General features: G+C 49.1%; 1 protein-coding gene across 1 annotated transcript in view; it reads left to right on the plus strand.

The window, feature by feature from the left end:
* Positions 1-16,355, plus strand: part of prdm5 (PR domain containing 5) — a 54,894-nt gene that overhangs the window by 25,375 nt on the left and 13,164 nt on the right. Inside the window, exons 11-12 of the mRNA XM_036517608.1 lie at positions 1,082-1,242; positions 4,168-4,261. Of these exons, the coding sequence (XP_036373501.1) occupies positions 1,082-1,242; positions 4,168-4,261 (255 nt within the window). The remainder of the gene's footprint in view (positions 1-1,081; positions 1,243-4,167; positions 4,262-16,355) is intronic.

The raw sequence follows: 16,355 nt of genomic DNA on the forward strand, positions 1-16,355 counted from the left end.
CGATGCTGCACGGATATCTTCGGTTGTTGTCTCCATGTTTGAAGACTCAGCCATTGTGACATCACACAAGGCCTCCTCCTGCCCTCTTTATGATGTCATTAGACCATGCCCAGTGTGTCTCGGTGGCATAGCATAGGCAGGGTGCAGTAGTGGTCACAAATTGCACAGTCACCCTTCCTGCGGTGAGAAACAGTGGAAGGCCGCTAACGCTGAACCTCTCCTCTCCCAGGGAGAGCAGTCTGTCAGGGTGTCAGATTATGACACGCCCAAGGCGATGCTGTTTTTAATGAAAACCAATCATCCATCCCCTACTGACATCATTTCCTCTCTGCGTTTGGTGAGCGGTTGACATGAACGCTAACTGAGTGATTGCTTCTTGACGAGGGCTTGGACGCTGGCATTCTCACGGCTGATGAGGTGTTATAATGGCGAGCCGTAGCGGCGTGGCACTCACACGCACCGACATCAAACAGTTTTATGGAAATTGGACAGTCTGCGCCGCGCTGAAGCTGTCTTCTCTAATATCCTTTTACTGGACAGATCCCTTTCAGAGGCTTAGAGAGGACCTCAAATCTCGGTCTATTCACGACAGCCCAGAAATGGCACGAAAATATCGTGAAATAGAAAAGGGTTTGTGCGCAGCGTTTTACTGGCTGCCGTGCAGCGGCGGACTTAAGGACGGAGCTTTTTAACGAGACACTTTTACTGTGGCCGCTGTGTGGGAGGCTGGCGGAGGCTGAGAGGGGGGCGGCTGGGTTACCCGTTTGTTTACGAGCCGGGCTCTCTCTGGGACGCTTTTGATCTAAAGCAAAAAAAAAAAAAAACAGAGAACCGAAATACCGAGGAACCGAGGAACAAAGGTTAACTCTTTTCAGTGCTTCCCGCAGACAGAAGGCGGTGAAGTGCCCAGCAGTTTCGCAGACTTTGTCCCTGCAGAGTGATTTTCTCTGTTCTTTGTGACAGTGGGACTCATTTGTAACACAACAATGGAAGCGTCTCTTCTGCTTGCGAAGACATGGGTGGGGGGAAGCTACAGGAAGGAGAGGTGCGCTTTGTGATGCAGTTTACTGTCTCCTACCAGGTGAGAGGACTTTTAAATGTGACCAGTGTGACGCCACCTTCAAAAGGAAGGACACGCTCAACGTCCACATCCAGGTGGTGCATGACGGACACAAGAAGTACAAGTGTGACCTCTGTGAGAAGGCCTTCGTCACTCCGTCTGTGCTAAAGAGCCACAAAAAGGTACACCTGCTTTCCTCACAGTAGTATGGCCGCTTTCTTCACAGGAGTATGCCATCTCTCCCCACAGCGGTATGGCCACTTTCCTCATGGTAGTATGGCAGCTTTCCTCACACTAGTATCGCTGCTGTCTTCACAGTAGTATGGCCACTTTCCTCGCAGTAGTATGGCCACTTTCCTCACAGTAGTACAGTACTTTTCTTTGAGTGGTATGGCCACTGCTATCACAGTAGAATGGCTGCTTTCATCACAGAAGTATGCCAACCTTCCCCACAGTAGAATGGCTGCTTTCCTCACAGTAGAATGGCTGATTTCCTCACAGTAGTATGGCCACCTCCCTCACAGTAATATTGCACACAGTCTTGGGTAAAGATGAAACAGAAAAGAGCTAAGCAACTGAACAGATTGTGATGTTATTGGAGAGTGTTTATACAAAGCAGGAGAAACTTCCCTTCAGCAGGCCAGGATGAAAAGATGAGGTCAGAGCATTTGGTTCTTCCCGATGGGCCACTTGACCTCATGATTAAATTCAGTTTGTCATCTACCATATGACGACTGTAAGATCTGATGAACGGATTTGCCCATTTTCCATGGTCACAAGGTGGTGACTTTCAGTCTCCTAACAACACTCGATTCACATGGTCTGCCTTTGTGTGGTTTGTTTGTCTTCCTTTGTGATTGTCAGAAGGTATTAAGGTTGGGGCTGTTTTCAGATTTAGTCAAACTTAAAATGTAATCGCTCTCAGCACATGCTATTAGGTCTAACAGAAAGTGGACTTGCCCTGCTCTATTTGTGGTATCTGCAATACAGTTTATACATCATATAATTCAATCACTTTAGCTAGACCCAAATTGTAGTTTGCTCGTTCATTCAGGGCTGCGCAGTCACAGAGCTGCATTATTAATTATAATAAGAAATGGCATTCAGTCTTTTAGCTCCAAAGGGACTTGAAATCAAAGCGCAGATCTCACCAGAGATTATGAAGCCAAAATCGGCACTTGTCTGGCATAATTATGGATTTGGTTGAAATCGAACCCTTTCTTGGCACACAACAAAACAAATGGCTAAAATACTACCTTGTGAACTTCAGCAGAGACATGTGTCTCAGTGGAGCGGGCCGTGATGTGAGAGATTAGTCTGGATCTGTGTGGGTGGAAGGAAAACGCGGGTTTGAATGGAGCTGCAGTATGAAGCACCGTCATTATGTGCAATTTTCCTTTCCGTTCGGGAGAGAAAAGTCCACAGCTCTCAAGGTTTGATCTCTCCTCATGCTGCTACCTTAGTGACACTCTCACACACAGACACACGCACACAAACACAAACGCAGATGCACATGCACGCACACTCTTTCTCTTGTACACACACACACACAGACACACAGGCACAGACACACAGGCTCACACACACACACACACACACACACACACACATGAACATGCACACACTCTTTCTCTTGTACGCACACACACACACACACACACACGTACACACAGGCACAGACACACACACACACACACACACACACACACACAGATGAACATGCACACACTCTTTCTCTTGTACACGCACACACACACACACACACACACACACACACACACACACACACACAGGCACAGACACACACAGGCTCACACACACACGCAGATGAACATGCACACACTCTTTCTCTTGTACGCGCACACACGCGCACACACACACGCACATACACACACACACACACACACACACACACTCAGAGCAGTCAGAGCGAATGAAGATGATAAGGTCTGTGGTCTCTGGAGGGGTGCAGTTCAGTCATTGTATTTAATAACTGCACTTTTCCCGTTAAAGACGTTGTTCTGGTGTCAGGGTCAGGGCGGGAGATTGCTGTTTCTGATTGGTGAGGGTCTTGTGATGTGGTTATGGGATGTGGGGAGAGGGGCTCAGAGGCTTGTGCTGTTGTTATTCCTCTGAGAGGAAGCCTGGCGTTGGAGGCTGCCTCAGCCTCAGGGCCACAGGGCCTCGCTCCGCGTAACCCCAGCAACACCACCTCCATGCAGGGACTTCCTAGAGATCAGGGGACTGCCTCCAGCCTGGACCTTCGTCAGGCAGCATTCAGCAGAAGGGCTGAGAGAGGGTCAGTGTGTTGGTGTCTCACAGTGTTAAGGGGACGTTGTGCACAGCGGTTTACACAGCTCTTTACTGAACAAACAGCTGACAGGGTGGCATCTGTTCAACATCTGTGTCCCGGGGGGGGGGGGGGGGGGGAATTAAGTTTCAGCAGTCTATCCATGGGGCGAGTATGTATAGCCAACACTGAAGGCAGTAGCCTCAGATGCGGGTCTGGTGAAACTGACTTTGGCATAGCACTGTCCCACCAGGGGAGTCACCAACTGGTGAGTAACTCCACTGAGGACCGGAGGGAACTGGCACACCGGCACTGCCCGTCTCCAGTGCTGAGCTTTGCTGTAATACATGGCCACTGTCCACCTGCTGCAGCTTTGCTGTGTGTGGCTGATACATCCGGTCTGCAAACGTTCTGGGCTTTGGTCCGGACGGGCCTGGGTTCAGAGGGACCAGTCAGGCTGGGGTGTGTTTATCTCTCCGTGGGGTTCAGGAGAAGAAACATCCCTCTGTGATACTGCCTCCTAGGGGTCAACTGAGGAAGCACAGGGGCTCCCTTCCTTCAGGAAGTCTGTGAATGTGTGTGTCTGTGACAGGAATATACCTGTATATTTGTCACGTGTACTTGTATTACAGGTATACAGATATTACAGATATATAGGTATTATAGGTGTACAAGTGTATAAGTGTATATGGTATTACAGGTATGCAGGTGTTTCGGTTGTAGAAATGTATATGTGTTACAGGTGTAAGGGCTCACCTCCTTCTCTCCCTTTTCTTGCTCCTTAAGCTGCTGATGGAGTGCTGTTTCTGTCTTTCAGACTCACACTGGTGAGAAGGAGAAGATTTGCCCGTACTGCGGCCAGAAGTTTGCCAGCAACGGCACCCTCAGAGTGCACATACGCAGCCACACAGGTAGGCCCCTTCACCACAGAGAATAACAGCATGAACAATATGGCTGTGAGTGCGATTGATTAGTGCAGTCTGATCCTGCTCTTTGAAAGTGTGACTCGTTGATATGGATTTGAGTGATTGATTGGTACAGTCTGATCCTGCTCTTTGAAAGTGTGCTTCATTGATGTGGCCTTGAACATGATTGATTGGTACAGTCCGCCCCTGGTCTTTGAGAGTGTGACTGGTTGATATGGATGTGAGCGTGATTGATTGGTACAGCCTGGCCTGGATGGATGTGAGAGCCTCATAGCATGGTAGACAATGGCTGGAGAGGTACAGGTGGCCTGTGACTCCGCTGTGCAGCGGCTGTGTGTTTGGCCTCTCAATGTGCCCACACTGACGGTACTCTGAAGGCTAGAGAGTTGGGGTGTCACCCCCTTTGGTCTCATTCCTTACACGCTCTGTTTTAACACCCTATTTAACACTCACTGTTTAACGCACTCTGACCTGGGTGGCATCAGGCTGTGAATCATCTCGCTGTGTGGGCACGTTGCTTTCCCTGAATTCCGAGAGCTTGGCTTACTTTAACTTGAGAATTGAAATATGCAGAAGGGACTCAGTGATAATGGAGAAGAGTGAGGGTGAGGATGGGGGGGGGGGGGCGGGGGGGTGACCTCAGCCCTGCAGCTTGGGGTGGGGGGAGGCCGCTGACCGGTGGTCAGCGACTCAGGAAAGGGCCGTTCCCTCCAACACTCTGCCAACACTCTGCCCGCTTCCTGCACGCTGCTCATACTGCATTTCACACCTTGACCAGTGGGTTAGTTGGTCTCTGTATGTTTGGATACATTTGCGGTGGGGTGGTTAGTCTCTGTGTGTTTGGATACATTTGCGGTGGGTTAGTTAGTCTCTGAGTGTTTGGATACATTTGCGGTGGGTTAGTTAGTCTGTGTGTGTGTGGATACATTTGCGGTGGGGTGGTTAGTCTGTGTGTGTGTGGATACATTTGCGGTGGGGTGGTTAGTCTCTGTGTGTTTGGATACATTTGCGGTGGGTTAGTTAGTCTCTGTGTGTTTGGATACATTTGCAGTGGGGTGGTTAGACTCTGTGCATATGGATATGTATCCAGTTTATCTGAGGGAAGAATTGCTGTGGAATCCCCCTGCTACAGGAAGTAGTGTGCGTACTATAGCAGATAAGGTCCTGGTATGCGTGTGCTAAGTGTGTAGATGAAGAACCTGCTCTGTGTGCTAAGTGTATTGATAAGAACCTGGTGTGAGTGTTTTAGTGTGGTGATAAGGGGCCAGGTGTGTGTGTGTATGTGTTTGCGCGTGCATGTGTGTTTTAGTGTGGTGATAAGAGGCCAGGTGTGTATGTGTGTGTGTGTGTGTGTGTGTGTGTGTGTGTGTGTGTGTTCCAGTGTACCGATTTTGCAGGCCCGGCCTCTGTTGTAGTGGTGTGTATCATTCCCAGGCCTGGAGAGAGCCACTCTCTCTTCATCTAATGGAAGTGAAGGTATTCCGCGTAGATCCAGAAACTAAAGCTCCTGTCGAATGGCTCATCGTGTAGAGAGTAGACTTTAGAGTTTGAAACTCTTGAAACTCTGAGTACCCATGTGTTTGAAAGCAGGGAAAGGAAGCAGCGCTAACAGAGGGAGATAGGCCTCAGAGCTGGTTTACTGCAGGGTGTAAAGCCAGGAAGTCTCAGCGTTATTTCCAAATGAACACCATTGTGCTGAGAAGCCTCTGCAGGTCGTGACCTCTGTGGTGGACCTCTGAGTCTTCCGGAAGGCTTCCTGCCTCCTTGATAACTGGCTCGTGGTGTGTTTGCAGACCCCCCCCGGTCCCTATATGGGGGTCCCCTTCCTCGGTCCCATGTTTATCCGGTTGGTGGGGAGAGGGTGGGTGGGGTATTTACGAGGGCAAACAGCAGCGGGTGTAGGCCGGGGCGTCTGATGGAGGGTGTGGGGTGTGATGGGAGCAGAGCAGGGACAGGTGCTGGTGCATACTGCATGTTTAAAATCCTCTGGTTCCTCTTTCTAATGCACTGTATTTTTGTTTATTTTCCATTTTAAAATGGAGGACGACACAGCAAAGGTGATGTTGCTGAAGTGATCCTAAGACCATATGTTTGGAAGCCTGTTTTCCCTCTGGGAGTGCAGGCTGAAGGGAAATACGAAAGCTCATTGGGACCCGTGATTCATCACCCGAGCTAACCAATGAGAAGCAGCCTCGCCCCACCCCAAACCCCACTCACCCCTACTGCCCCTAGAGTACAGTTTTGGGGGTCACATTTGAGGGGGGATGTTGATTTGCTCTAAAAGTGTCATATGAAGGCCTGCGCTGTTTCACAGTGGACGGTAAACGCAGGCGCACGGAGCACGCGGACACAGCGGGAGGGTGAGCGCGGGAGAGGAGCGTCCCGGGGGGTCATGAGGTTGAGCGCTGTGTGTCTCTGAGTGTGTGTCCCCGCGCTCTCGGCCGCTCCGTTCGTCAGTGCCTGTGTCTGCGTTCGCAGCGCAATCAGCCCGAGTCCCTTTGACAAACAAAAGCAGTTTCCTCTCAGAATCCTTTAATCTCCGTAATATGTTCAGTCTTTAAGGGCTTAACTGCCTAAGCTCTCCTCGGCTTTGCCCCTTTCAAGTCTTAAAACTCGGCAATCGGAGAGGAGTTAGAAATCCTGGCTTCTACCAGAGCGCTGGCTGCCGCGGTCGTTAGCCGCGGCACTGAGGGAGCGCTGCATTAAGGCTATTAACTGAGAGCCAGCGGTGGCTTTGCTCTGGCCTTCCTGATTGCATTTATTCAGACACCTCTGAATCAACAGAGATGGGGTGCAGGGACTGTGTGGGGGAGGATGCGGAGACTCACTGGAAGACTGCAAAGAAAGAAAAGGAGAGAAAGAGCAGGGGAGAATAGAAGGGGAGAGAAAGAGAGCAGGGAAGAAAGGGAGGGAAAGAGAGTATGGGAGAAAAGAAAGAGGGAGAGACAGCAGGGGAGAAAAGAAGGAGAGGTAGAAAGAGAACAGTGAAGAAAAGAGCACTTGAAACAAACATCCAGGGCGATGACCCCATGACCTTCGCAGGCTGTAAATCTGCTTCTCAGAACTCACAAACACTCTCCTCTCTGTCTCTCTGCGTCCAAAGGAAGACAATGCATCTCTCTCTCCTCCTCCTTCTCTCTCTCTCTCCCTCCCTCTCTCTCTCTCTGTCTTTCTCCCCCTCTCTCTCTCTGTCTCCCTTCCTCTCTCTCTCTCTGTCTCTCTCCCTCTCTCCCCGTTTCTCTCTTTCTCTCTCTGCCTGTCTGTCTCTCTCTCTCTCTGTCCCTCTCTCTCTCTTTCTCTCTCTCCCTCTCTCTCTCCCTCTCTCTCTCTCCCTCTCTCTCTCTCTCTCTCTCTCTCACTCTCTCTCTCTCTCTCTCTCTCCCTCTCTTTCTCTCTCCCTCTCTCTCTCTCTCCCTCTCTCTCTCTGTCTCTCTCTCTCCCTCTCTCTCTCCCCCTGAAGGTGTCACAGCACACAGCTCCTGTGACGGAGTGAATCGCCGGGGGCGATGCGTGTATTGTACATCTGTCAGCTTTGTGATGTTACTTTGTTTCCTTTCAAACATCGCAGTGAACCACGAGGTGCGCGCTGCTGCCAGACTCCAGATTCCAGATCCCAGACAGCTGTGTTCCATTTGCACAGCCTGAAGACTGAGGGAGATGGTACAGTCTGCAGGCAGCTCCAGGGGCTGAGCATTGCACAGTATCTCTGCTCGTTCAGCAGTTAATCAGAGGGTGTGTCTGTGATGGTACAGTCCAAATGCTGCCCCAATCTCAGATGCTTTGGTCATATGTTTGCCCGATATTTAATCAGAATGACTTTCTGATATGGTGCATGACATGTGCTTTCCCAGCATTCAGTCAGAATGAGTATCTGAGATGGTGTCATACATGTGCTTACCCAGCATGCAATCACAGAGGCAGGTGTCAGGTGTGAAAGGTGGTTACACACAGGTGTAACTGGCCATGGATAAAGTGAGAGAGCAGTCTGGAGATTTCAGAAAGGAGGGGCCTGACCTCAAGTTGGATGATGGCTATAAAAATCTTGTATATATATTTTATTATATTATAATAAAAATATAAACATATAATGTAATAAAATAATAATATATAATTATTTTATAGCCACCACTCAACCTGAGTTCAGGCCTCTCCCAGTTTCCACTGTAGCAGGAAGTTGAGAGTCGCCAGCACTGTGGTTTGGAGGACAATCTCAGATCCAGAGAGGATTAAAGACCTTGAGGAAAGACTGAGGTGATTGAGCTGGTCAGGACACTGTATGCCGAAACGGAGCGCAGTGTGCCGGCCCTGCCAGTCTGGCCCTGATCACAGCCCCGGCCTCTTCGCCGGCCTTGACACCGAATGGTCAAACTGCATCTTACCTACGCATGGGACCCTGTTACGTGGTCAAATAAAACACCGAGCGGCTTTGTGGACGTGCCGGTTGGTGGTAGGCTTGGCGCAGAGACCATCACCCCCTCTGTGAAACGTGGAGGCGGGTCTGTTTCCCTTTGGGGTTGGTTTACATCTTCTGCTCCTGGTGCCCTTGTCAAAATTGAGAGGAAAAAGTACTCAAATGCACACCAGGACAGTTTCATCAAAAATGCATGTTTCAGTCTGTCCAGAAGCCCCAGATTGCTTGAGTGCGTGACATTCCGCCTGATAATGATCACACATCAGTGTCTACGAGGACATGGTTAAGGGAAGACAGAATCAATGTTCCGGGCTGGCCATTGCAGTATCCAGACCTCATTCTGATAGAGCTTTTGTGGTTAGAGTGCAAGAATGCAGTGTGCAAACAAGAAGCAAGAAACGCAAAGGATCAGGAGGGGTTCGACCAGGAGGCAGGGATGGAACCCTCCTCAGGAATGCCCGAGAGAATCTGATGGTTGTGTTTCTCGAGCGCAAGCCAGTATCAGTAAAACATATGCTGCTGCTGTTCTGTGTGGTTTTATAGCATTACTCATATTTGACATACTGGACTGAAAAAAATGAACCAAAAAATGTGATTGCATTCTTGCATTCCTTTGGTTAAAGCATGTTATTGTTATAAACCCTCAAGGACAGAATGCATTTGGAGTCCATTGTAAATTTGCTGTGTAATGTTGTTTTGACAGAGATGTATGTTGTGTGTTCACTGAGACTTGTCTTACTTGATAGAAATTTAGTTATATGGCTGTGGGAAGGTGAATCCTATCCACCTGCCTTGAGTTCTCTGCCTTCCTCAAAGAGTGCCTCTTCTCCCATTATGCTACATTATATTTTGTTGCTTAGATATAATATTACGTTTACATTGTAGACATCAACTAGATGCTCTTATTCCAGAGCGATGTACAGGATGAGTACATTTAATATTACATTTACATTGCTGACATCAAGAAGACACTCTTATCCAGAGAGATTTACAAGATGAGTACATGTAATATTACAACTACATTGCTGACATCAAGTAGATGCTCTCATCCAGGAGTTAGTTTTCCCCAAGATAGCATTGTTGTGGATTAATATATCATTGTACTTTCAGAATCCAGTTGGATGAGTGGCTTGCTTGTAGCAGTCATGTGCCATAGGTGCAATGAGTTATGGCTATATTAACCCAAAGGTTGCCAGCTTGATTTCCAGGCAGGGCACTGCTTTTGTATTCTTGGGCAAAGTCCTGTACCCGTATTAACTCAGTAAATACCCAGCTGTCTAAGCTGGTAATAGGTAACACTGTGTAAGACACTCTGGAGGAGAGCATCTGTTAAACATAGTGTAATGCAATCCTATGATTGGAGCTGGATTAGTGCCTGTGTTTTATAAGGGTAGTTTATCTTAAAATCATGCTCACTATCTCGCTATTGCTTGTATTGCACTCCAAAGAGCATTCTGTCATTATTCAATTATGAAGCGCGATTGAGGAGTTCATTTCTGGCTTGGTTGATTGAATATGGCATAATTTATGGAGCATGTAGCATGTGGTGTCTGCAGCATGATTAGCATATAGATTATGTTATGTGCACCATGTAGTATGCATGTAGTATAGCGTGTGTAGCATTTACTCTCTTTAACATGTAGCATGTGCAGTGTGTAGCATGAACTCTCTGTAGCATGTGTAGCATGTAGCATTAACCATCTGTAGCATGAATAGCTTGTAGCATGAGCCATCTATAGCAGTGTTTCTCAATCCAACTCCTGGAGGCTCACTGTCCTGCATATCTTCTATCTATCCTTGCTCTACCTACCTGACTGAACTTATCAGTGGCACTTTTGATTAGCTGAGCGCACCTGATTTAAGCAAGCAGCAAGGATAAATAGAAGATGTGCAGGACGCTGGGCCTCCAGGAGTAGCACTGAGAAACACTGATCTATAGCATGTGTAGCGTGTAGTATGCACTCTCTGTAGCATGAATAGCATGTAGCATGTGCTGAAGCGGAGCGGGGTTAGCGTGGCGCGGGTGTAATCAGGCAGGCAGAGATGAGGATGGAGATGGGAGAGAGGAAAACGAGAGGAGCCCTCATTTCCTGCTCCCATTCATCTCACAGGCTCCCTGCCAAGGGCCGGCTTTGATTCCCCCCGCAGGGGTAGGGGTGCCCCCTGTTGGACGCTCTGTTTGCTCAGGGTGAATGCGCTGAGCTGGGCCTGGCTCCGGGGGAGAAGCAGAGGAGACGAAGGAGCTCTGAATGAGGCACGCAGGGAGTGGAGGGGGTGGGAAGAGCTGCCAGGTGTCTCCAAGACGCCCTTTTCCCTCCATGGGCTGAGCGGGCGCAAAGCGATGTTTATCCTCCCATAAACAAACGCTTACCAAACCTTCCCTACCGGCACATATGGAGAGTCCTTGGTGAGAGCTCATAACTCAGACACTGAAACTTGTGTTTGTCTTTCCACTGGACGGTGATCAGAGGAGACTGAGATCAGACAGGGAAGGAACCATGTAGAGGGGTTTGTGAGAAAATACAGAATGCGTGAATGGACTGAGTGTTTTGGTAGTACTGTAATGCAGTATGTAACAGCTCTTATGTCAAGCTGGTCTGGCTGTTGGTCCTTGCGCTCTGAAGGCAGGGTGCGTGTGCAGTTTGGGGGGTTAGATTGTGTTTTGGGGGTGTGGGGGGGGGCATAACGAGCACAGGTGTAGAGAGGTTGTTCAAGGGCAGTGATGGTGTGGGGCGGGAAGAAGGGGGGGGGGGGGGGGTCCTGTGCTTCTGGCTAAAACATCCAGCACATTTTTAAGTGCAGTGAGAAAATGGTGCATCAGATACAAACCCTTCTGTTTCAGCTGCTCAGGAGGAACAGTGATATCAGTGGCTGTTAGAGGGGAAGTGGAAATCTCTGTTTTTCAGAGAGGAGGTCTGTTTTATTTATTTATTTTATTTATTTTAATTTTGTTTTCAGACAACCATACTTATTGCCTAAATTATATTATAATTTATATTTCTCAACTCACACATATGGTTATTTCTTAAGTAACTGATGTTAATGTTAACCACACGAAAAAGCTAAAGAAAGAACAGAAACACAATCTGGAGGAAAAAAAGGGAGGAAGTGTTTGTCTCTGGGAAGCAGGTGCTGCAGAAGGGAGTCAGCTGTGGGGCATTGTGGGCCGGGGGAGGGGGAGAGGGGGTTTGAGAGATTGGGGTTTTGCCTGGCATTCGCCCGGTCGGGTCTCTAGCAGAACCCTGGAGGCTGGTTTAACACTGGAGCCCTCACACTCAGCACAAAGTGCCACTCTGAAAGGGGCTCTAATTTTTAATTAGCCCTGGTGAGCCCTGGACCAGGGTGGGTGGGGGTCCACTTTGCACCCCCCGAGTGAAACGGCCTCCAGCTGGGTTAGGTGGGAGGAGGAGCGCTCCCTTTCTCCAGAGGAAGGAATCAGGGCCCGAAATCTTCAGAGGCAGCGGCCGGAGATCGCAAAGCCCCCCATATCGAGTTCTGTAAGCCGTTATTAACAGCTACTTAAAGAGTATTTTTATCTGCTGGAGTTTGGAGCGCAGTGGCCCCCGGTGACTGTGGGCCTCCCTGGGAGAGGAGAGGGACAGCATGACATCCTGCAGAGGGAGGGGGAGCCAGGGGACACACTGAGATCTGACAGGCTGTATTCACACTGAGAGGCTTTCTCATGGTGAGCAGGAAAGCCAACATGTTCCATAAGATGCTGCTCATGTAACCTGTGGACACACACTCACACGCACAGACACACTGGGGAGAGCTTGTTTAGTTGAGCAGAGGAGAGGCTGGCACTGAAAGATAGAGTGTGAGTGTGAGTGTGAGTGTGTGTGTGTGTGTGTGTGTGTGTGTGTGTGTGTGTGTGAGTGTGTGCGCGCGTGTGTGAGAGAGAGTGTGTGGGCATGGGGGATGCTGATCAAAGGCAGAGGCTTATGGGGCGCAGCAGATGGGTATCAGGTTACAGCGGCCCCATCGGCGTGCACGCGCTCAGAGGAAGCCCCTAATTCATTTCTGATGGACAGTGCTAATGTCCTCCAGGCCAGTCCCCAGAAACAAAGCACTGCGCATAACACTATCTCCCGCACCCTGTATCCGGGACTTTGCACCCCACACCCCCCTCATCCCACACCACACACCCCAGACCTTCACCTCACACCCCACACCTCACACCCTCTAACCCCACACCCTGCACCCCGCACCCCACACCACGCACCCATGCCAAACGGATCAATTAAAGAGGGGGCTGGGGTCAGCAGTGTCCTGTTACAGCACACATTAAGGTCAACTCCAGCGTGCCCCAACACCCTGCTCTCCTCACACTCCTCTGGAACCTGTACTGATCCACCCTGCTGGACTCGGCTGCAAGAAATCTCAATGTACAGGTATCTACTGCTGTAGGTATCTCATTCTATAGGAATCTATCGCTGTACATGTCTGGTTCTGTAGTTCTGGTTGTGTACATGTCTCGTTTTCACAGGTTTAGACTGTGCAGGAGAATTTTTCCAGTAAACTCAGTGGAGACTGTGATTAGCAGATAAAAATCTCTCTCCTTCGTTGGAGCAACATCACAGGCTAGTTCCCTGTGTAATTCTGTGTGTAATTCCACGTATACAGCATGTCTCATTTAAATGATGTTCCTCACACTGTCACCAGGGACGTGCAGCTGATTGAGTGTTATCGAAGTTCCAAACAAAGTTTCGGGAGGAGAATTTACACACAGTCCCTACGCTGTTAAATAAACCTAGATAAATTGGTCCTGTACACTACTGTGAAAATCCCACTTACAGCCTCCTGTCTGTGTTGGCTGTTCATAACATCCCTCCTCCACCCTACCCCTCTCCTTTTCTTTTTCCCTGTTTATGATGTCCAAACGGGGGGGTCAGTGACCTCGGCCCACAGCCAGGTGTGATTCCTACATCGGACTCCAGGCCAAATGAAAGTACTCCTGTAACCACATCAAACACAACCATCATGCTTTCATTGTATAGATATTCATATCTACGGTTTGTACTGAACACAAGCACATGCACGCATGTGTGCGCTTGCATGCACACAAGCATGCACGTACTCACACACTAGTAGACACGTGTACCAATAGCCTGACTGCTGGGGTATATATATATGGGAATTATGAGAATGATTGAATTCTAGATGTTGAATTGTGTCATGATGTCCCTATATATTTTATTATTCCATTGCAGTGTGGTGCTGTGACTCAGTTGTAGCAGCACACAGCTTTTTATCTGAAAGGCTTAGTGGTGGAGTGAAAGGGGTTAAACCCGGGATTGTCTGTGGGCCCAGACGCACTGCAGCTCGCTCTCAGCATAAGGGCGCGATCAGGCTGCCATAAGTGCAGGATATTGTGTTGCATACACAAGGCACATTATACTGGTTTAAAGAAGGAGCGCGCTGGATATGAGGACCATATGGACAGCTTTCTGCAGAGCCGGAACAGAGGTGGCACAGGGCCACTCCAAGTACAGCGGGGTGCTGTAGGATATTGGGGTTCGTGTGAAAGCAGGAGCGATCATAACAATCATAACAGGCGCTACGTGTGACGGTGAGCACGTATGCCATTATTCTGCACATATCTGTCAGTTCCTACACCGCTCAGTGTATTTACTCATGGGAACATGCACACTGAATACCTGCATCCTTGAGTATGTATATTCATGGATAGGGTATACCTGTGAGTACTCATACCTGTGAGTACATATGCCCATGAGTCTGTATCTGTAAGCACCAATCCCTCTCAATACCTATACTGGGGAGTATGTGTACCTGTGAGGACTGTACACCACATTCATACTTCTTTGCCCCTGTGGTCTGTCCAAACCACAGAGCCAGCTCTTGGCTGCACTCCCACTGATGTTCCTCCAGAGACAGACAGGGCCTTCACCCGGTGCCTGACTCCGCACTGATAAGCTGTCCTCACATGTGGGATTGAAGCTTTACCTGGGGGTGGGCTAATGGCACAGGGAGGGTGTGTCAGTCTCAGCGCATGAGGACGATGTGAAACAGCTGGGTGCTCTCTCTCTCCAGCCTCAGTTCTTACTTTCAGTCCATCTGCAAATTTCCCTGCCCCCTGTTCTGGAGGTGCGTCCATCTGATAAGCTTTAAAGCTACATTCGATATGAGGAAAAACTCAGGAGTGCAGGGTTTTTTTTTTCTGTCAGCAGTTCCCACAGGAAGAGTGGATGAAAGTGTGAGTCGGTGCGTGAGTTTCTGGGAAGGTTATCTCCTGTGTCTCTGGAGCGGCTCGCCGTGTGTAAAAAACATTCGCTCCAAACTCAAAACAGGCCTTCTCACTTTCGTAATCTAGCCTGCTCCGGAACACTCTGGAACACTGCCGAATGCTGCGGAACACTTCAGAGCACTGCGGAACACTCCAGGACACTCTGTGGTTCCACGGAACACACTATGGAACCCTGTGTTACTCTTTGGAACACTCTAGAACACTCTAGAATGCTCTAGAATACTGTGTGACATTTTGTAACAGAGTCTTGGAGAGTGCGGGGCAGCTGCCTCTCCAAAGCTAGCAGAGCGCATGGTCCCAGTGTGGTTACAGAGGGGGAAACATAAACCCAAGCAGCTCCATTATGAATAATGGGGAGGGCATGTTCTGCTCTTTTATGTACGGAGTTTGAAAAATGAGGCGTCTCACTAGAGTGAACATGTTATTAATGTGCCCTCGCAGCAGAGAGCTCACGCGTCTCTGCCCAAAATGGGTCCTGACAACAACACAGCACATACTGCTCTGCCTTCTATAGAGCTGCTGTACTGGCTGTACAGTTTCTCTATTGTGTGTAGAGTTGCCATAACCCATGCAGAGTTGCTTTATCATGTGTAGAGTTGCTATAACCCATGGAGAGTTGCTCTATTATGTAAAGAGTTGCCTTAAGAGTTGCTCTATCAAGTATAGAGTTCCTGTGCTGCGTGTAGAGTTGCTATAACCTGTTTAGAGTTGCTCTGTTGTGTGTAGAGTTGCTCTGTTGTGTGTAGAGTTGCTCTTTTGTGTATAGAGTTGCTCTGTTGTGTGTAGAGTCGCACTTTTGTGTGCAGAGTTGCTCTGTTGCCTGTGTACTTGCTCTGCCCTGTGTAGAGTCACTGTGCTGTGAGTGTGGAGGTCTTCCTGCTGCTCAGCCTGGCACCAGGGCTACGTCAACACCACACTGTGGCTGGTAGGGTGTGGGAAGGCCCTCATCAATGAGGACTATTCAAAATAGCTGCTCTCCCGAGCTTTCTTTGGCTCTAATGTAGCTTGAACTGTCTTTCAAGCTTATCAGACAGATGAAATGGGCCGATCTTAGCGCTCGTTGCTGCTGTTTGGGGTTCCTGTGCGGTCAGAGTGTCCCTGTGCGGTCCACGTTTCCCCATGTGGTCACAGTGCTGCTGTGTGGTCCAGGTGTTCCTGCACGGTCAGAGTGCGCTTGTGTGCGCAGAGTGTTTCGCTGGCATGGAAATGGTGGCTCTGTGAATATGTAGGACACGTTCCTCCCAGCTGGCCCTGTTTGTGTTGGGTTAATACTCCCTCATTACTGTATTTTGGAGATTGAGTCTCTGTGCAATTAGCATCTTTGCCTGTTAATCCCATGTGGATGGGAGTGAATTACCCTCAATAGCGAAATACAAATCATATTAAATCCCCTCCATCACTCT

This window comes from Megalops cyprinoides, chromosome 2 (genome assembly GCF_013368585.1).
Source record: "Megalops cyprinoides isolate fMegCyp1 chromosome 2, fMegCyp1.pri, whole genome shotgun sequence".
Classification (NCBI taxonomy): Eukaryota; Metazoa; Chordata; class Actinopteri; order Elopiformes; family Megalopidae; genus Megalops; species Megalops cyprinoides.